The 21318-nt window shown below is 42.9% G+C and overlaps 1 protein-coding gene and 1 long non-coding RNA gene across 2 annotated transcripts in view; one reads left to right on the forward strand and one right to left on the reverse strand.

The window, feature by feature from the left end:
• LOC115114589 (CDK5 and ABL1 enzyme substrate 1-like) overlaps nucleotides 1-21318 on the forward strand; it is a 35650-nt gene that overhangs the window by 8096 nt on the left and 6236 nt on the right. Inside the window, 6 exon segments of the mRNA XM_029642969.2 lie at nucleotides 11249-11320; nucleotides 11692-11784; nucleotides 13185-13262; nucleotides 14863-14968; nucleotides 15134-15293; nucleotides 15652-15758. Coding sequence (XP_029498829.2) covers nucleotides 11249-11320; nucleotides 11692-11784; nucleotides 13185-13262; nucleotides 14863-14968; nucleotides 15134-15293; nucleotides 15652-15758 — 616 coding nt within the window.
• On the reverse strand, nucleotides 1404-19308 carry LOC115114590 (uncharacterized). The gene is made up of 3 exons (XR_003861253.2): nucleotides 18815-19308; nucleotides 13962-14143; nucleotides 1404-1980 (listed from the first exon to the last, which is right to left on the reverse strand). It is a non-coding gene; the product is annotated as an uncharacterized LOC115114590 (long non-coding RNA).

Raw genomic sequence — 21318 nt, forward strand, 5'->3', positions numbered from 1 at the left:
CACTGTATATATAATCACACACACACAAAAGTATGTGGACACCCCTTCAAATTAGTTGATTTGGCTATTGCTCGTCACTGACAGGTGTATAACATCGAGCACACAGCCATGCACATCCATAGACAAACATTGGCAGTAGAATGACCTTACTGGAGAGCTCAGTGACTTTCAATGTGGCACCATCATAGGATGCCACCTTTCCAACCAGTCAGTTCGTCAAATGTCTGCCCTGTTACAGCTGCCCCGGGCAACTGTAAGTGCTGTTATTTTGAAGTGGAAACATCTAGGAGCAACAATGGCTATGCCACAAAGTGGTAGGACACACAAGCTCACATAATGGGACCGGGAGTGCTGAATCACGTAAAAATCGTTTGTCGTCGGTTGCAACACTCACTACCGAGTTCCAAACTGCCCCTGGAAGCAACGTTGGGCACAATAACTGTTCGTCTGGAGCCTCATGAAATGAGTTTCCATGTCCGAGCAGCTGTACACAAGCCTAAGATCACCATGTGTAATGCCAAGCGTCGGCTGGAGTGGTGTAAATGTCACTGCCATTGGACTCTGGCGCTGTGGAAACGCGTTTTCTGGAGTGAGGATTCACGCTTCACCATCTGGCAGTCCGACAGACGAATCTGGGTTTGGCGGATACCAGGAGAACCCTAGCTGCCCCAATGCATAGTGCCAACTGTAAAGTTTGGTGGTGGAGGAATAATGGTCTGGGGCTGTTTTTCATGGTTCGGGCTAGGCCCCTTAATACCAGTGAAGGAAATTCTTAACGCTACATACAGCATACAATGACATTCTAGACGATTCTGTGCTTCCAAATTTGTGGCAACAGTTTGGGGAAGGCCTTTTCCTGTTTCAGCATGACAATGCCCCACTGCACAAAGCGAGGTCCACACAGAAATGGTTTATCAAGATCGGTGTGGAAGAACTTGCCTGGCCTGCACAGAGCCCTGACCTCAACTCAATCGAACACCTTTGAATTGATTTGGAACGCTGACTGTGAGCCAGGCCTAATCGCCCAACATCCGTGCCCGACCTCACTAATGCTCTTGTGGCTGAATGGAAGCAGGTTCCCGCAGAAATGTTCCAACATCTAGTGGAAAGCCTTCCCAGAAGACTAGAGGCTGTTATAGCAGCAAAGGGGGGACCAACTCCATATTACATGCCCATGATTTTGGAAGCAGATGTTTGTTGAGTAGCATACTTTTGGTCATGTATATTCCGCACTCTTACATTGCTCATTCTGCTATTTTTAAAAATGTATTTATTTCTTGTTGGATTATGCGTGTATTTTTAGGTATTATTACTGCACTGTAGGAGCTAGAAACAGAAGCATTTCGCTGAACCTGTAAGGGTTTTCGTCCTCCTCTGATGAGGAGTAAGAGAGATCGGACCAATTTGCAGGGTGGTAATTGTCCATTTTAATAAGTAAAACTGAACACTACAACATACAAAATAACAAAGTGAAACCAACGAAACAGTCCCGTGTGGTACAAACACTAACACGGAAAATAATCACCCACGAAACACAATAGAAAACCGGCTACCTAAATATGGTTCTCGATCAGGGACAACGATAGACAGCTGCCTCTGATTGAGAACCATACCAGGCCAAACACAGAAATAGCAAATCATAGAAAAACTAACATAGACAACCCACCCAACTCACACCCTGACCGTACAAAAACAAAGACATAACAAAAGAACTAAGGTCAGAACGTGACAGCACCTACAATAACATTTGATTTGACCTGCAGTTAAACATCAATAGCTGGCTGTATCAGTCTTGTTGAAGTGAATGAGTAGTCTGGTCCGTGTGTTATTGTTTGCACGGGTGTGGAAAACATCCTTTGCACGTCCACCTCCTGGCTGGCCTGCTGTTGTTCATCTACAGTAGCTGGATCAGTCTGAGCGTCCCGCTGAACAGTAGAAACTAGTTTATGGGTTCACTTCATCAGATGTGTACTGTACAAACTGTGAAAGAAAAACCTAATAGTCAAAATAAAAATTAAATATTCTGTCCAAAAATGAAATTTGCAGCAGTGATAAGATTTTGACCCAATGACATCTGGTACAGTAAGCCATCTGTAATCGAGTGAACCTAATAATTTGTCATGGCAATAGATAGATTAGAGTACCTGGGATGAGGTCATGGTCACTGTTATGTTTCTAATAGACAGTGAGGGCTGTATTTGCTCTGCTGACTGCTACAGCCTAGCTATTCTGGTTAACATGTTCTCCAGGGTGAAGGTGGAGAGACATAGTGTATTCAGAATCCTTGACTTTTTCCACATTGTTACGTTACCGCCTTATTCTAAAATGGATTAAATTGTCCCCCCCCCCAATCTACAAACAAAATACCCCATCATGACAAAGCAAAAACAGGTTCAGATTTTTTTTGCTAATTTATATAAAAATTGTATAAAAAAAGTAACATTTACATAAGTATTCAGACCATTCTCTCAGTACTTTATTAAAGCACTGTTGGCAGATATTACAGCCGCATGTCTTCTTGGGTATGACACTACAAGCCTGGCACACCTGTGTTTTGGGAGTTTCTTCAATTCTTCACTGCAGATCCTCTCAAACTCTGTCAAGTTGGATGGGGAGCATTGCTGCACAGATATTTTCAGGTCTCTCCTGAGAGGTTAGATCGGGTTCAAGTCCGGGGTCTGGTTGAGCCACTCAAAGGACATTCAGAGACTTGTCCCGAAAACACTCCTGTGTTGTATTGGCTGTGTGCTTAGGGTCGTTGTCCTGTTGGAAGGTGAACCTTCACCCCAGTCTGAGGTCCTGAGTGCTCTGGAGCAGGTTTTCATCAAGGATCTCTGTACTTTGAGAATGCGAATCTTGTTTCTCATGGTCTGAGAGTCTTTAGGGGCCTTTTGGCAAACTCCAAGCCAGTTGTCATGTGCCTTTTACTCAAGAGTGGCTACCGTCTGGCCACTCTACCATAAAGGCCTGATTGGTGGAGTGCTACAGTGATGGTTGTCCTTCTGGAAGGTTCTCTCACCTCCACAGAGGACCTCTGGAGCTCTGTTAGAGTGACCATCGGGTTCTTGGTCACCTCCTTCACTTACAATATAGCTGGGTATTTTTATTAAGGGTGTCAATTTTTTGACCGCCCCGATTGCTCGGTTTGGCCGGGGGCCAGCTCTGGGAAGAGTCTTGGTGGTTCCAAACTTCTTCCATTTAAGAATTATGGAAGCCACTATGTTCTTGGGCCTTTAATGCTGCAGAAGTTTTTTGGTACCCTTCCCCAGATCTGTGCCTCGACTCAACCCTGTCTTTGAGCTCTATGGACAATTACTTCGACCTCAAGGCCTGGTTTTTGCTCAGACATGCACTGTCAACTGTGAGACCTTATATAGACAGGTGTGTGCCTTTCCAAATCATGTCCAATTGAATTTAACACAGGTGGACTCCAATCAAATTGCGGAAACATCTCAAGGATGGTCAATAGAAACAGGATGAACCTGAGCTTAATTTCTCAAAACCTGTCTTCGCTTTGTCATTATGGGGTATTGTGTGTAGATTGAGGGGGGGGGAAATGATAATACATATGGCATATGGCTGTAACGTAACAAAATGTGGAAAAAAGGAAGGGCTCTGAATATTCTCCGAATGCACTGTAGCTAAGACATAGGTTTCATTGCAGTTGCTCTGCTCTGTGCAACCGATGAATGTGTCACCTCATCAGGAATGTAAACCGTAGCATGTTAGCGCAGCTAGCAGGCTAGGAATGTAAGCCTTTAGGCTAGCATGATGGTAGCCACCTTATCCATCACTCAGCATTCTCACTGGAGGATGTCACCGGGCCTGTCGGCCACAAATACCTTGACGATCCATAATCAATCAATCAATCAATCCAATGTATTTTATAAAGCCCTTTTTACATCAGCAGTTGTCACAAAGTGCTACACAGATACTCTTCTTGCTGTGGTGATAAGAGTACATGGCCATTGAGGCCAGATTGTTTATCAAGATGAACAGCAGGGTCACATAATAACCACAGTGGTTAGAGGGTGCAGCAGTTCAACACCTCTGGAGTAAATGTCAATGATCCATCTCTTTGACCTTCAGAGAGGGGATGTGATGAGAATTCATAACATGTAGGCTACATGCTTTCCTTCATTACTTTCTTGCCGGGTTTCTCTCAAAAGAGAGGTTCTCAACTTCAAGAGATTATCCTTGTTAAATATGAAGATGTAAATGAATAAATTCCTCCATCTCAGTGCAGAGTGGATGAATGCCATGTAGTTGACCATGTTTACAATTTCTGGCACATCTCAGTGCTAGACATTTTAGAACTTGTTTCCATTCCAATTGCTGTTTCTAACCACATTCCCCCGTAAACATGATGTAGTCTCACCTATGTGGTATAAAGACTGTTGAATCATCCTCTGTTGATTTAGGCTTGCTTACTGCTGGGAGTTTGTCAAGGACAGTCATTTTTTGTTAATTTGTTCTGCTGTTCTGTAGTTGATTAACCAGCCGGAGAGCATACTCTTATCATCAGCTCATTCTTTCTCTCTCGCTGAATTGGTAATTGAAGAGGTGACAAGTCAAGTTGAGTGTCATTGAGTATATTTAAATAAGTACCACATGTTTAGTGGAGCCTGAACGCTTGGTGACAACTAACAAGCAGGCTGGCAGGAGTTGTGCAATATGTTTTTACATTTTTTATAGTAACGGGCTAATAGATTTTGCGCTGGCTAAGTCATGCAACCCAAGTGTGAAAGAAAGGCCTGTGTGTGATGAAACAGTGTTACAACAAAATGAACCAGCCATTGTCTTTATCCTCTTATGGCATATTTCCATACAGGATTTACCTCAAGTGTTTTACCCAAAAGGCTCAGACTTTTCTGTTTCCATCTACGCGGGCCGGTATCCGTGTCTAAATGGGCCACTGGTACTTTTCAGCCAGCATTTGCATAACAATGGCTAACTGTGAACTTGAACACCTCACAAAGCAACTGTTTTGATTATGCCGAGGTTGTTGATTCTGCTAGCTATGGAAACAATTTCCTTAGTATAACATGTATGTATACACTGATGTTAGTAGAAAAGCAGCATTAATTACCAACTAAACCAGTTTCTTACTCTAGATTAGAATGTTCTAACCATTCTACATGATCTCACACAGAGGCTACTGGTCAGAATGTAGAACACAACAGTGATCATTGACCACAGCAGCCAGCCAGTCAGTCACACAGTGCTGGTGTCAATGATTACAGCTTTGCTTTGTAAATAAGCCACTGTGCCTGACAAGACGGCACAGTACAAAGTCATAGAAACTTTAGCTATTCTTCACATCAAACGTGAAGGTAATGTACATGGGCCAGACTAAGAGGTCCAGTTAGTTTAGGCTACTCATTCATTCTCCAGACCGTTAAAGAAATATAAAAATGATTGTTATGGATGATCACTTGTTGATTTTAGATCGTCAATGATTTAAGATTTGGGTTCAAACCAGTACAATGTTGAACATTTTTCTAAGATTTCCCAATACTGATATAACGGGACAGTAGTTGAGAGGGTAGTAGAAGTTTTAAGTTCCTCTGCGTACACATCACGGACAAACTGAATTGGTTCACCCACACAGACAGCGTTGTGAAGAAGGCGCAACAGCGCCTCTTCAACCTCAGGAGGCTGAAGAAATTCGGCTTGTCACCAAAAGCACTCACAAACTTCTACAGATGCACAATCGAGAGCATCTTGTCGGGCTGTATCACCGCCTGGTACGGCAACTGCTCCGCCCACAATCGTAAGGCTCTCCCGAGGGTAGTGAGGTCTGCACAACGCATCACCGGGGGCAAACTACCTGCCCTCCAGGACACCTACACCACCCGAAGGCCATAAAGATCATCAAGGACAACAACCACCCGATCTACTGCCTGTTCACACCGCTATCATCCAGAAGGCGAGGTCAGTACAGGTGCATCAAAGCAGGGACCGAGAGACAGAAGCTGTTTTTCGATCTCAAGGCCATCACTGTTAAACAGCGACAACTAACATTGAGTGGCTGCTGCCAACATACTGACTCATCTCCAGCCACTTTAATAATGGAAATTGATGTAAAAATGTATCACTAGCCACTTTAATCAATACTACTTAATGTTTACATACCCTACATTACTCATCTCATATGTATATGTATATACTGTACTCTATATCATCTACTGCATCTTGCCATCTTTATGTAATACATGTATCACTAGCCACTTTAAACTATGCCACTTTATGTTTATATACCCTATATTATTTTTTAATTTTTAAATTTATTTTACCTTTATTTAACTAGGCAAGTCAGTTAAGAACAAATTCTTATTTTCAATGACGGCCTAGTGGGTTAACTTCCTGTTCAGGGGCAGAACGACAGATTTTTACCATGTCAGCCCGGGGGTTTGAACTTGCAACCTTCCGGTTACTAGTCCAACCACTAGGCTACCCTGCCGCCCTATCTCATGTATATAGGGTACTCTATACCATCTACTGCATCTTGCCATCTTTATGTAATACATGTATGACTAGCCACTTTAAACTATGCCACTTTATTTTTTACATACCCTACATTACTCATCTCATATGTATATACTGTACTACATTTACATTACATTTTACATTTAAGTCATTTAGCAGACACTCTTATCCAGAGCGACTTACAAATTGGTGCTTTCACCTTATGACATCCAGTGGAACAGCCACTTTACAATAGTGCATCTAGGTCTTTTAAGGGGGGGGGTGAGAAGGATTACTTTATCCTATCCTAGGTATTCCTTAAAGAGGTGGGGTTTCAGGTGTCTCCGGAAGGTGGTGATTGACTCCGCTGTCCTGGCGTCGTGAGGGAGTTTGTTCCACCATTGGGGGGCCAGAGCAGCGAACAGTTTTGACTGGGCTGAGCGGGAACTGTACTTCCTCAGTGGTAGGGAGGCGAGCAGGCCAGAGGTGGATGAACGCAGTGCCCTTGTTTGGGTGTAGGGCCTGATCAGAGCCTGGAGGTACTGAGGTGCCGTTCCCCTCACAGCTCCGTGGCAAGCACCATGGTCTTGTAGCGGATGCGAGCTTCAACTGGAAGCCAGTGGAGAGAGCGGAGGAGCGGGGTGACGTGAGAGAACTTGGGAAGGTTGAACACCAGACGGGCTGCGGCGTTCTGGATGAGTTGTAGGGGTTTAATGGCACAGGCAGGAGCCCAGCCAACAGCGAGTTGCAGTAATCCAGACGGGAGATGACAAGTGCCTGGATTAGGACCTGCGCCGCTTCCTGTGTGAGGCAGGGTCGTACTCTGCGGATGTTGTAGAGCATGAACCTACAGGAACGGGCCACCGCCTTGATGTTATTTGAGAACGACAGGGTGTTGTCCAGGATCACGCCAAGGTTCTTAGCGCTCTGGGACGAGGACACGATGGAGTTGTCAACCGTGATGGCGAGATCATGGGACGGGCAGTCCTTCCCGGGAGGAAGAGCAGCTCCGTCTTGCCGAGGTTCAGCTTGAGGTGATGATCCGTCATCCACACTGATATGTCTGCCAGACATGCAGAGATGCGATTCGCCACCTGGTCGTCAGAAGGGGGAAAGGAGAAGATTAATTGTGTGTCGTCTGCATAGCAATGATAGGAGAGACCATGTGAGGTTATGACAGAGCCAAGTGACTTGGTGTATAGCGAGAATAGGAGAGGGCCTAGAACAGAGCCCTGGGGACACCAGTGGTGAGAGCACGTGGTGAGGAGACAGATTCTCGCCACGCCACCTGGTAGGAGCGACCTGTCAGGTAGGGCGCAATCAAGCGTGGGCCGCGCCGGAGATGCCCAACTCGGAGAGGGTGGAGAGGAGGATCTGATGGTTCACAGTATCGAAGGCAGCCGATAGGTCTAGAAGGATGAGAGCAGAGGAGAGAGAGTTAGCTTTAGCAGTGCGGAGCGCCTCCGTGATACAGAGAAGAGCAGTCTCAGTTGAATGACTAGTCTTGAAACCTGACTGATTTGGATCAAGAAGGTCATTCTGAGAGATAGCGGGAGAGCTGGCCAAGGACGGCACGTTCAAGAGTTTTGGAGAGAAAAGAAAGAAGGGATACTGGTCTGTAGTTGTTGACATCGGAGGGATCGAGTGTAGGTTTTTCAGAAGGGGTGCAACTCTCGCTCTCTTGAAGACGGGAGGGACGTAGCCAGCGGTCAGGGATGAGTTGATGAGCGAGGTGAGGTAAGGGAGAAGGTCACCGGAGATGGTCTGGAGAAGAGAGGAGGGGATAGGGTCAAGCGGGCAGGTTGTTGGGCGGCCGGCCGTCACAAGACGCGAGATGTCATCTGGAGAGAGAGGGGAGAAAGAGGTCAGAGCACAGGGTAGGGCAGTGTGAGCAGAACCAGCGGTGTCGTTTGACTTAGCAAACGAGGATCGGATGTCGTCGACCTTCTTTTTAAAATGGTTGACGAAGTCATCTGCAGAGAGGGAGGAGGGGGAGGGGGAGGAGGATTCAAGAGGGAGGAGAAGGTGGCAAAGAGCTTCCTAGGGTTAGAGGCAGATGCTTGGAATTTAGAGTGGTAGAAAGTGGCTTTAGCAGCAGAGACAGAGGAGGAAAATGTAGAGAGGAGGGAGTGAAAGGATGCCAGGTCCGCAGGGAGGCGGGTTTTCCTCCATTTCCGCTCGGCTGCCCGGAGCCCTGTTCTGTGAGCTCGCAATGAGTCGTCGAGCCACGGAGCGGGAGGGAGGACCGAGCCGGCCTGGAGGATAGGGGACATAGAGAGTCAAAGGATGCAGAAAGGGAGGAGAGGAGGGTTGAGGAGGCAGAATCAGGAGATAGGTTGGAGAAGGTTTGAGCAGAGGGAAGAGATGATAGGATGGAAGAGGAGAGAGTAGCGGGGAGAGAGAGCGAAGGTTGGGACGGCGCGATACCATCCAGTAGGGGCAGTGTGGGAAGTGTTGGATGAGAGCGAGAGGAAAAGGATACAAGGTAGTGGTCGGAGACTTGGAAGGGAGTTGCAATGAGGTTAGTGGAGGAACAGCATCTAGTAAAGATGAGGTCGAGCGTATTGCCTGCCTTGTGAGTAGGGGGAAGGTGAGAGGGTGAGGTCAAAGAGGAGAGGAGTGGAAAGAAGGAGGCAGAGAGGAATGAGTCAAAGGTAGACGTGGGGAGGTTAAAGTCGCCCAGAACTGTGAGAGGTGAGCCGTCCTCAGGAAAGGAGCTTATCAAGGCATCAAGCTCATTGATGAACTCTCCGAGGAACCTGGAGGGCGATAAATGATAAGGATGTTAAGCTTGAAAGGGCTGGTAACTGTGACAGCATGGAATTCAAAGGAGGCGATAGACAGATGGGTAAGGGAGAAAGAGAGAATGACCACTTGGGAGAGATGAGGATCCGGTGCCACCACCCCGCTGACCAGAAGCTCTCGGGGTGTGCGAGAGCACGTGGGCGGACGAAGAGAGCAGTAGGAGTAGCGGTGTTGTCTGTGGTGATCCATGTTTCCGTCAGAGCCAAGAAGTCGAGGACTGGAGGGAGGCATAGGCTGAGATGAACTCTGCCTTGTTGGCCGCAGATCGGCAGTTCAGAGGCTACCGGAGACCTGGAACTCCACGTGGGTCGTGCGCTGGGACCACCAGATTAGGGTGGCGCGGCCATGCGGTGTGGAGCGTTTGTATGGTCTGTGCAGAGAGGAGAGAACAGGGATAGACAGACACCTATTTGACAGGCTAGAGAAGAGGCTACGCTAATGCAGAGGAGATTGGAATGACAAGTGGACTACACGTCTCGAATGTTCAGAAAGTTAAGCTTACGTAGCAAGAATCTAATTGACTAAAATGATTAAAATGATACAGTACTGCTGAGGTAGGCTAGCTGCGTTGTTGACACTACCTAATCAAGTCGTTCCGTTGAGTGTGAAGTTTCTACAATGCTGCTTTTCGGGGCAAGCTGGCTAGCTAGCAGTGTTGGTTACGTTACGTTGCGTTAGGAGAACGACAATAGCTGGCTAGCTAACCTAGAAAATCGCTCTAGACTACACAATTATCTTTGAAACAAAGACGGCTATGTAGCTAGCTATGTAGCTAGCTACGATCAAACAAATCACACCGTTGGGACTGTAATGAAATGAAATGAAAATATGATACTACCTGTGGAGCGAAGCGGAATGCGACCGAATGCGAAAGTTCTATTCAGTAGGCGTTGGCTGGCTATTGGCTAGCTAGGAGTGTCTCCTACGTTAAGGACGACAAAATAGCTGGCTAGCTAACCTCGGTAAATTAAGATAATCACTCTAAGACTACACACTCTAACTACACAATTATCTTGGATACGAAGACAGCAAAGACAACTATGTAGCTAGCTAACACTACACTAATCAAGTCGTTCAGTTGAGTGTGATAGTTACTATAGTGCTACGGTAGACGGTGAACGTGTTGGGCAGATAGGAGACGACGAAATACGATAATTACGCAATTATCTTTGATACAACGACGACTATGTAGCTAGCTAAGAAGAAATTGCTAAGATTAGACAAATCAGACCGTTGTACTATAATGAAATGTAATGAAAAAGTTATACAACCTGCAGACCGAAGCGCGGATGCGACCGGCTCGCTCCAACCCGGAAGTTGTTATACTCTATACCATCATCTGCATCTTGCCTATGCCGTTCTGTACCATCACTCATTCATACATCTTTATGTACATATTCTTTATCCCTTTACACTTGTGTGTATAAGGTAGTAGTTGTGGAATTGTTTGATTACTCGTTGGTTATTACTGCATTGTCGGAACTAGAAGCACAAGCATTTCGCTACACTCGCATTAACATCTGCTAACCATATGTATGTGACAAGTAACATTTGATTTGATGGATGTCAACCAGTGGTTTTGGGTAGAACTACCTTGCTTGCTGTTAGATAAGGAATGATGTGGTTAATACCATTAATTCTGAAGAAATGTGTTCAGGGTTTATCATGAACCTCACTCTATTGACATTTAGGCCTCTTTGCGAAAGCCCATGATTAAGAGTGATTCGACCATTTTATTACATCAACACATTTCTTTCTCTGTTATGGTAAGCCAAGGGTTTTAACCTGCATAATCATTACCAAATAAATGACCATCATTTAGCAAATATCTTGCAATTCAGAATGAATGATTCTAAATGGGCCTAATACATAGTGTCCAGTCTTTCCTCTTCCAGGGCCAGGTAGAGCTGGTTAGCAGCAACACAAGTTGCTTGTAAAACTCAATACCAGTTCCTTATTTCCCTTTTCTCCACAGACGGAGGCTCATCTCTCAGCGATCCTCCTTGGAGACACTGGAAGACATTGAGGAGAACGCCCCTCTACGCAGGTATTGTATAGCAACAACTGTCACAGATCACACAACTCTGCACACCACCCAGAAACATACATTTGGTTTGCTCATATTAGCCTCTCATTTTAGAGCGATACTCGAGAAGTCAATAACAGCTTTGGCCTGGGAAGTATTTTGATAGATGATGACACTGGAGGAGCTGTAGTTTCACTTCAGTTTGTTATATGGAGACATTTTATGTCCTTTGGGGGTGGTGGTGGGAACATCAGGCAACACTGTAATGTCTTGGTCTGGCTCAGTCTCTCTGTTTACGGTTGTTGAAGACATGTTGTGGTCTTTTACTGCTCCAAATGGATCTCAATGAATCACATTTGTTTTGATCTGTCTTGAATAAAATGTGTTTTTAGATGCAGAACCCTCTCAGGTTCACCCCGACCAAAGAGCTTCAAAAAGGTCCACTTCATCAAGAACATGAGGCAACATGATATGCGCAATGGAAGGTATGAATGAAAACAACCCCATCCGCAATTCAATACAAACCTTCAATAGAAAATCCCCCCAATGAACGCACAGTAGTTTGAATACCCCTCAGGTTAATGAAATCTACTAGAGATGTAGGTCACTTATTCTAAGCTATTCCTTATTGCTTAATACTATCAATAAATTTACTATTGATTGATACATTTATAATTCATAGGATAATTTATCAGACTGATCAGCAGTTCATTGAAAGATTAATCTTCACAGAAATTCTCTCAAATTGAGTTCATATTTCATATTGTCAAAGCTATACATTGAGGATCACACCCTTGAATCATGAAACGCATCACACTATCTCACTTTTATAAACAATGATACATGCACTTTCACTTAGATATTACAGAGCACTGAAGAAATTTGGTCACACAGATGTTAATGACTTATTTGATATATAACACAGTGATACTGTATGTAGCTAGTGTACAGCAGCTTCTCTCAGTAATAAATACTATAGGCTTTTATGGATATTTCCTGGAATCTAAAAGAAATTGGACAGTTAAACTATTTCCACGGCACTTGATTTTGTATTACACAGATTATTCAACTATCTTTAAAAAAAAAATGCTGGATGTTTTGAACTTACAAGCCTCAAGCTCCTTTTACACTTGGGTGTGTACCGGACCTATTTATTTTGATGAATTGTTCTATATCTGTCTTGACAGGTATTTGAATGGGTGCAAAGCCTTTCTTTTGGCCCAGGAAGAAAAGGAGTGTGCTGATACATTCTGTCTTCAATAGTAGCTTTTAATAAAGCTTATTTCTGGATTTTAGGTGGTTGAATTGGGACAGCAACTGTTGTGCTTTACATTCAATCTCTATGCAGTTGCGGTTGTTTTTATTTACTCTTATCTAGCTAATCAGTGTGCCATATACAGCAGTAATGAATTGCCATACGTCCCATTCTGCCTGTGACGTTGATATTGATCAGTGAGTAGGCCTGTTATTTTATGTCATAACTCAAAAAGTATAAATCAGTGACAAAGTTTTATGAAGCAATTTCTCAATGAATTGTAGCAGCAGTTATGCAAACCACTTTGAGGAGTGGTTCAATTTTACTGTACTATAGGATTTTACCTCGCGTGCAGCTGCTATTCTGATATTGTATGATAAACAAGTTTGGTCTTGTTTAGTCTCCAAAGCAAGACATGGCTAGTAACATCATTTGAAAAGATCTGCATAATTTTGTTCCCAAACCTCTGACTACATATTACATACTCCACAATACACTCACAGAACACATAAAAAAAAACAGTATTTCATTTAGTTTTCTAAATCTTGATTGTTTTACTGCTCACCTTTTCCTCCATCTTAACCTGTAAATCTGAGTGTCTTTTTCACCTAGTTCATTTTGTTTTTATAGGATAGTCCTAATCAGTGGCAGAAGATCCTTGTATAGTGTATTTTCTGTCCTGCCCTATCGAGATTGTAGCCAAGCAGGGTATGTATCCTACAGCATGCCAACCTCCATTTTCCCATCCTTCGTTCCCTGCTTTCCCCCGTTCTCACATCCCTTTAGTTTCTGCCGATATATAACTAGTACTTTATTACATTGGGACGGGGATAACATTATTACAATGAACAGTGTTCTAGACGGGTTGGTTTTGGTGGATGCTTTTTTTACTACTACAAAATAAATGTTTGCAAGAGAGGTGAACAAGTAATCTACTGAATTAATTAACTTAAAAGTAATGGATCACACCCATTTAAGGATTGTATCCATGTCACTATGTTTCCATGTAGGCCTGTAGTTTGCTGTATCTAGACTATTTGTTTTTGGAAGACATCATGAGGTTGTTTAGATTCATTCTAATACGACTTCGTTTTGCCCATTGCAACAGTCTCTGGCTTTGCTGTTATCATTTAGGCTGCACTTTTCCTCAACTCGTTGCTGCCCTCAAAGATTCCGTAGCATGTTTTTATCTCAGCACTTTAACTTTGCATGCGCTTTGCTGCGATTGCATAACACACACTTACATTTCAGAGTGGTCCCAAATGATCCATCCATAACCATAACAGAGCATTATGTAGTTTCTGTTTGGAGTTTACACATGACATTTCAGTTTGTTGTTGTTCATATTGTTCTCCCTGTGCGGTTAGAGATTATATTTCTTGGCCCTTGGAAGAGAGCCTGGCTTACCAGTAGTCAGACTGTTGTTTTTTCTTATTGCAACACGAGGTTCAGACTCCTTCGTGTTATGGGGACCCACGGTAGTCTTGAACTCTTTCCGGTCTGTTATATAGCTTCCCACCTGGCCTGCCTGCCTGGGGAAAGAGGCAGTGTTGGTTTGACCTGGGTCCTGGTGCCCTCCAATGAAATAGCTTGTTTTGGAGGAAGTGAGAAAGAAAAATGACTGATTAACACAGAGAATACAATGGACAGAGAGAAAGAAAGCACCATTTAGTGGGCTTAGTGAAGAGCAGAACAGGGTAATTTATGCAGCCTAATCTTCCTAAGCCTAGCCCTACAACAAAGGGTTAAAGAGCTAATGAAGCCCCTAATGAATTCAATAGTCTCATTCCTGACTGCCCAATGCTGCTAATTGGCGGTTGAGATTGCTTGGCTGAGTGTCATTGCAGCAAAATGCACTTTGACTATGTAGAGAACTGACCAAGCTAAAATCCCATGCCCTGTCTTATAGTCAGTACCATATAGGCCTAAAATAATAATTATCTAAATGATGTCCACAAGCCCAAGCTGTCTTTTAGGACTTTTTCCTGGAATGTTTTCCTTTCTTGCCCCAATTAGTGTTTTTGTTGATTTACCCCAGTGTTTATAATAACTGGGTGATTCAATTGCCTTGTTAATTAGCTCAGTCCTCTCTGGGGCATTATGGCACTCTGGAATTCTGGGAACATGGAATGATAGCTTCTCTACCTGGTCTAATTCCACATTCCTTTTTTAGAGCTTCCATTTATTTTCTGTGTGATAGATGGTGAGAGAGATGCTGAGGTGGAGTCTAGACCCTAGACAGAAGACTGTTTGGCAGGGGGTGTGGGTTTTAGGGGAAGGGGTGTCTAAAGGTTTTGTGCCCCGGCAGGGATGTGAAACTGGAAAGCGGGCGGCAGCGTCACCCCTCGGGCGGGGTCAGTGCCAAGGAGATGGTGATCGGGCTGGAGGGAGTGGAGCTGGGGGCCTATGGAAAGGTGAGAGAGGATGGGAGACATATCCTTTCCTCCCTACTTTGTTACAGATCAGTTATCACCTCAAGGAAGAGAATAAGGAAGGATTTTGAGTATGTAACAGCGGTCCAAACAGCGCAGACAGTGGTCCAATCACATGTTAAAATGTGAGTATGTCTCTCTCCACAGACTGTATCATACACTCAGTTCCTGTACCCCACCAACGCCCTGGGCAGCGGACGCAGGAACACCATCGACTCCACTTCATCCATCTCTCAGTCTCGTAACGCCAGCCACCGCAGCCTCAGCTTGGGCCGGGCCAACAGCAATCAGAGCAGCATCGACACAGGTCAGTCATGTGAGTGAGTGGATTTTCTGGAGTAGTTGTGGCATTCATACAGGCCAGTGTGTGGACCCACCCGTCCTGGAGAGCCCCTGAATAGGTGTATGTCAGAGTGAGGATGATACACATCACTTTTCCCCATCCACAGTGTGATGTTTTAGTTGATCAATTACTTGTTCAACATTGAGGGCTTGACTGTATTAGAAGTGGAAAAACAATTTGTATTTCTCGGCCCGTGTTTGTTTATCCCGGGCTCATTGTGTGACTAATATATAGTAATATGCCATTTAGCAGACGCTTTTAGTAATTTGTGTATAGATTTTACGTACAGGTGGTCCCGGGACTGTCCTTTTGTCCTCTGCAGGGAATGATCTGGGGGACTTGATCCGGGAGTATGACCCCAATCTGTTGGACGATCCCCAGTGGCCGTGTGGGAAGCACAAGAGAGTCCTCATCTTCCCCTCCTACATGGTAAGAGACTACTCTGCTTACCAGAAATGGTTTCAAACAGTATTTGTTTCCTTTCAAGTACTTCATTCTTTATTGAGCCTGCCTTTATGCCACAGGGACAGGGTTTGTTCTTGAGACAAGTCCATTGGTTCCATTGCGCCAGACAACTCAATCTAGCACAGATAAAGTATTTGAACGATTTCAAATACTTTTTGAACACAGGTCTGCTGTTTACTATGGCCCTGCATGTTGCTCTCTTCACAACCCAGGGATGTTTTTATGTAATACAGCCTGTCAAGAGTCCACCTTATGTAAGTAAGAGCAATGGGAATTAGGCTATTTGTGGTCAAGGACATTGTATTGCTGAATGGATCCACTGGTATTTCTCATGTTCATTTGTATCAAGTCATGCGATATCTTCCTTGTTTTTCCTGAAGAAAAAAAAAAAGTATTCCCCCCAAAATATTGTCTGAAAAATAACTACAGAACAACTCCTATATACAGTGGGGCAAAAAAGTATTTAGTCAGCCACCAATTGTGCAAGTTCTCCCACTTAAAAAGATGAGAGGCCTGTAATTCTCATCATAGGTACACTTCAACTATGACAGACAAAATGAAAAAAAAAAAATCCAGAAAATCACATTGTAGGATTTTTAATGAAATTATTTGCAAATTATGGTGGAAAATAAGTATTTGGTCAATAACAAAAGTTTATCTCAATACTTTGTTATATACCCTTTGTTGGCAATGACAGAGGTCAAACGTTTTCTGTAAGTCTTCACAAGGTTTTCACACAGTTGCTGGTATTTTGGCCCATTCCTCCATGCAGATCTCCTCTAGAGCAGTGATGTTTTGGGGCTGTTGCCAAGCAACAAGGACTTTCAACTCCCTCCAAAGATTTTCTTTGGGGTTGAGATCTGTAGACTGGCTAGGCCACTCCAGGACCTTGAAATGCTTCTTACGAAGCCACTCCTTCGTTGCCCGGGCGGTGTGTTTGGGATCATTGTCATGCTGAAAGACCCAGCCATGTTTCATCTTCAATGCCCTTGCTGATGGTAGGCTTTGTTACTTTGGTCCCAGCTCTCTGCAGGTCATTCACTAGGTCCCCCCGTGTGGTTCTGGGATTTTTGCTCACCGTTCTTGTGATCATTTTGACCCCACGGGGTGAGATCTTGCGTGGAGCCCCAGATCGAGGGAGATTATCAGTGGTCTTGTATGTTTTCCATTTCCTAATAATTGCTCCCACAGTTGATTTCTTCAAACCAAGCTGCTTACCTATTGCAGATTCAGTCTTCCCAGCCTGGTGCAGGTCTACAATTTTGTTTCTGGTGTCCTTTGACAGCTCTTTGGTCTTGGCCATAGTGGAGTTTGGAGTGTGACTGTTTGAGGTTGTGGACAAGTGTCTTTTATACTGATAACAAGTTCAAACAGGTGCCATTAAAACAGGTAACGAGTGGAGGACAGAGGAGCCTCTTAAAGAAGAAGTTACAGGTCTGTGAGAGCCAGAAATCTTGCTTGTTTGTAGGTGACCAAATACTTATTTTCCACCATAGTTTGCAAATAAATTCATTCAAAATCCTACAATGTGATTTTCTGGATTTTTCCCCCTCATTTTGTCTGTCATTGTTGAAGTGTACCTATGATGAAAATTACAGGCCTCATCTTTTTAAGTGGGAGAAATTGCACAATTGGTGGTTGACTAAATACTTTTTTGCCCCACTGTATAAATCATATACTGTATCAACTCACTGTAAGCCACAGGAGTCTATTTGACTGACCATTCTAATCAGCAAGGTCATTGGCTCAATCCCTGGCTCAGCTCCCATTCCTACTAGAGTCTGTGGTGTGTGAATACACTCCCGTCTCTCTACCCTGTAGATCTTTGAACAGCCATCATAACAGCTAGGCTGCTTCCAAAATTGCACCCTATTCCCTCTATAGTGCAACACTTTTGACCAGGGGCCAAATATTTAAATGAGTTAATGGCATTAGTTAATCACAATTTCTTTATTTACCAGTATTCATGTAAACAGTACAGCTTGTCACTTGTCTCTTAATTATTTTAAGCATATTTTAACAGGTTTAACACCTAACAAACACTTTATAAGTTTATTTTTATTTTTAACATAGGACAGGTCCTGTTGTTACCTCATATCCCAGAGCTAATGCCTTGCAAAACACCTGGGAAGAAAACACTTAAACTTTCCGTTGGCTCAACTTACCCCAAGGCAAACATTTAGACTATTAGCCCACACAGCTTCAAGGATGCACTTTAATACTAGATTTAGTATCTCATATTGAAGCTTATAGAGAGCCAAACTGATGTAATAGAACAAATCTTAAAATACACATTGGTTTAGATACAAGCATCATGAAACATTTTACACACTAATTAATTTGACTGGTAAATATCTGTTTTTCTTTATTTACTCAAATTGGGCCAAAGCAGTGCATTGAGTTATATTGCTTTGAAACTCAAATAATCTACATCCGAATGTTTTAATTAAGCAATAATGCACGAGGGGGTGTGGTATATTGCCAATATACCACGGCTAAGAGCTGTTCTTACGCACAAAACAACGCGGAGGCCATATACCACAAACCCCCGTGTCGTATTGCTATTATAAACAGGTTACAAATTAGAACAGTAAAAATACATGTTTTGTCATACCCTTGATATACCACAGCTGTCAGCCAATCAGCATTCATTAAACAACACAATTCACTACAGCTATTAATGCTCCCAATGTTTAGGTAGGCCTACTCCCTCTTATCTATGTTATTGAAATGTAACACTTAAGCACAACACAGACACACAGCTTTAAGTTATGTTAAAGCTTCAGGCATTCTACATGAGTGTGACAAAAGAAAAATAGAACTGGCTCTGGATACAAAGATCTTGTCCAACAATGTTATGAAAACACTAACCATCTGTACTGTTCAGATAACATTACACACATAGGCCTTCACACTTTCCCACCCTCCCACATCCTCTCGCTCTCACAGGGAGTTTCTTATGCACTTACTCCCGCTCTCACACATCCGCTTCACACCCCAATCTTGCATATGCAGCCTACCTTTTCAAAAATGTATTTGAGTAGCCTATTCCTTTTCAGTTCTAACCTGTGCCATACACATTTGTGCATAGTCTAGTCAGTGGTCAAGTAATCTGCTAGCTAGCCACACGGTCTTCAGCGCTGTAAAAGCGCAAGCGTTGATTATAGCTGTGTTCCGTGTTGTGTTCTGGTCATAAAAAAAGTCCGTACGGAAGCATGTGCGCTTAAAAAGTTCCGTGCCTTGAAGAAATAGAGACTCGATTAACGTTATACTTTTTTTTTGTGCCGAGAAACATGTTAACTTTGACAGCCCTACTATTTTCTTTAACTGATTTTTCAGGTTCTACTACTAACTGTGTCATGATATACAAATCATTTTGGTATGTTTAGTTTCCTTTGTGATCAGATAAATATCTATAAATTACATTCCTTTTAGTTAGAAAAGTAGCCACAAGTTTGCTGCAGTAGTCGAAGTATAGTTACAAATAGCTGATGGTATATTTTGAACTCTGATGGGGAGCTGCATGGAGGAATTACTATCCATGACCAAAAATATCAAGTTAAAAATACTAGTTTGATAAGTTGTATTACTGCAAGCTAGAGCAGAGCAAATTACTTGGCATGAGCTAATTTGGGCAATATGCTGTAAATTCATAATTGTTATCTCTCTCTCTTATCACATACCCAGATTGAGTGTGGGTCAACTGCAGGGCTCCTTCTATCTTCCTAGATAACAGTTGAGCCTCTGACCTGAAATAAAGTTAAATGGCTAAATTACAGTAGGGGAGAGTCGGGTAAATTGAGCCATTTTTTTTTCATTCCGTCAAGTCAAATAGTATTCTTTCTAACAAACATATCTACATATATTTCAGGATGTTGTATATCCCTGGAAATAACCAGTATTCATGTAAACAGTACAGCTTGTCACTGGTCTCTTAATTATTTTAAGCATATTTTAACAGGTTTAACACCTAACAAACTTTATACTTAAGTTTTTTTTATTTTTAACATAGGACAGGTCCTGTTGTTACCTCATATCCCAGAGCTAATGCCTTGCAAAACACAGGGGAAGAAAACACTTAAACTTTCCGTTGGCTCAACTTACCCCAAGGCAAACATTTAGACTATTAGCCCACACTGCTTCAAGGATGCACTTTAATACTAGGTTTAGTATCTCATATTGAAGCTTATAGAGAGCCAAACTGATGTATAGAACAAATCTTAAAATACACATTGGTTTAGATACAAGCATCATGAAACCTTTTACACACTAATTAATTTGACTGGTAAATATGTTTTTTGGACTTAACTTGCTTACCACTTTTTCCATGTGGTTTCTTCCATTAGACTCCATGAAATGATGACCTCTTCCTAAATATTTGGTACAATTATAAATTTTGTGTATAGTTTCCTAGAAACAAGGGTGATTCAACTTACCCCACTCTCCCCTACATCAACAGAATATACTGAGCTTGGAAATGTAAAGCATCAAACATTCTATAATATATTCTGTCTTTCCGTGGCCCGTGTATGGTGTGCCACCCAACTCCAATGTCTCGTGCTCCGACACTCAACCACCCAATGGAACTAGGGCTGAGCGATATGGCGGTATTATTATTTTTGGAATAATAAAAGTTCCACATTTTCTTTGAGTAGTGTGTGACCCTAGGGTGGCAACACATACATTATATGTGATTTCAATGGGTCTTTCTCCATTCTCATTTGTTTTATACTGGTCAATTCAACTTCAACCAGAAATAATTTTCAGCATTTTCATCGCTAACTAGAGATCATTTCCACACTGCCACTTAGGGCAGCACAATATGGGCAAACAATATAGGTCTTTTTTGTAAATGTTGTGATTTTTTAGCAAAACACTTGGGTGAACAACTGGAATCATGGAAATATAATGAGTATTCTAATGATATGGTTAGAATATAATAGTGGGCACTTTTAAATTGTCTTGTTTGACAGGACAACAAATGAAAATGCCAGGGAGGAGTTATTGTGACAGGCAGGGTAGGAACAAGTGTTGTGTTTCCTAGGGGACCCTACAAGCTTTAGATACATGTTTTTTATTTTCTTAACATATTCATGCTTATTCCTCTTTGTTTGAGAAGATACTGTTGCACAAACATGCTTGTTTTTTGGTCTACACCATCACTGGTATTATCAGGCTGTATAGCTGATAACGTTTGCTCTGACTCCGTACATGTATTAGCTAGCTAGCTAATAATCAGCTAATTAGTAATTAACATTAGCGGCTAACACGATTTAGTCCTAACTTGCTAAGAAAATACAAACTAGCTGTTTGCAGATGTAAGAAACACAAACGAATCATGTAATTATAAAACGCTAGTGGATTTCTATTAAGAGGCAAAGTGAAAACAGCATAGTTGTCATCAACATTGTTGCATTCAGACCGCATTGTCAAGGCAGCACATGCAAGTGTGTCGAGGAACAAATGCGTTCCTTAAGTGACAGGGGGCGGGGCTAGGTCTGTGTGGAAAGCCGCAAGGAGAGAG

Source organism: Oncorhynchus nerka, linkage group LG9b (assembly GCF_034236695.1).
Source record: "Oncorhynchus nerka isolate Pitt River linkage group LG9b, Oner_Uvic_2.0, whole genome shotgun sequence".
In the NCBI taxonomy this organism is placed as follows: domain Eukaryota; kingdom Metazoa; phylum Chordata; class Actinopteri; order Salmoniformes; family Salmonidae; genus Oncorhynchus; species Oncorhynchus nerka.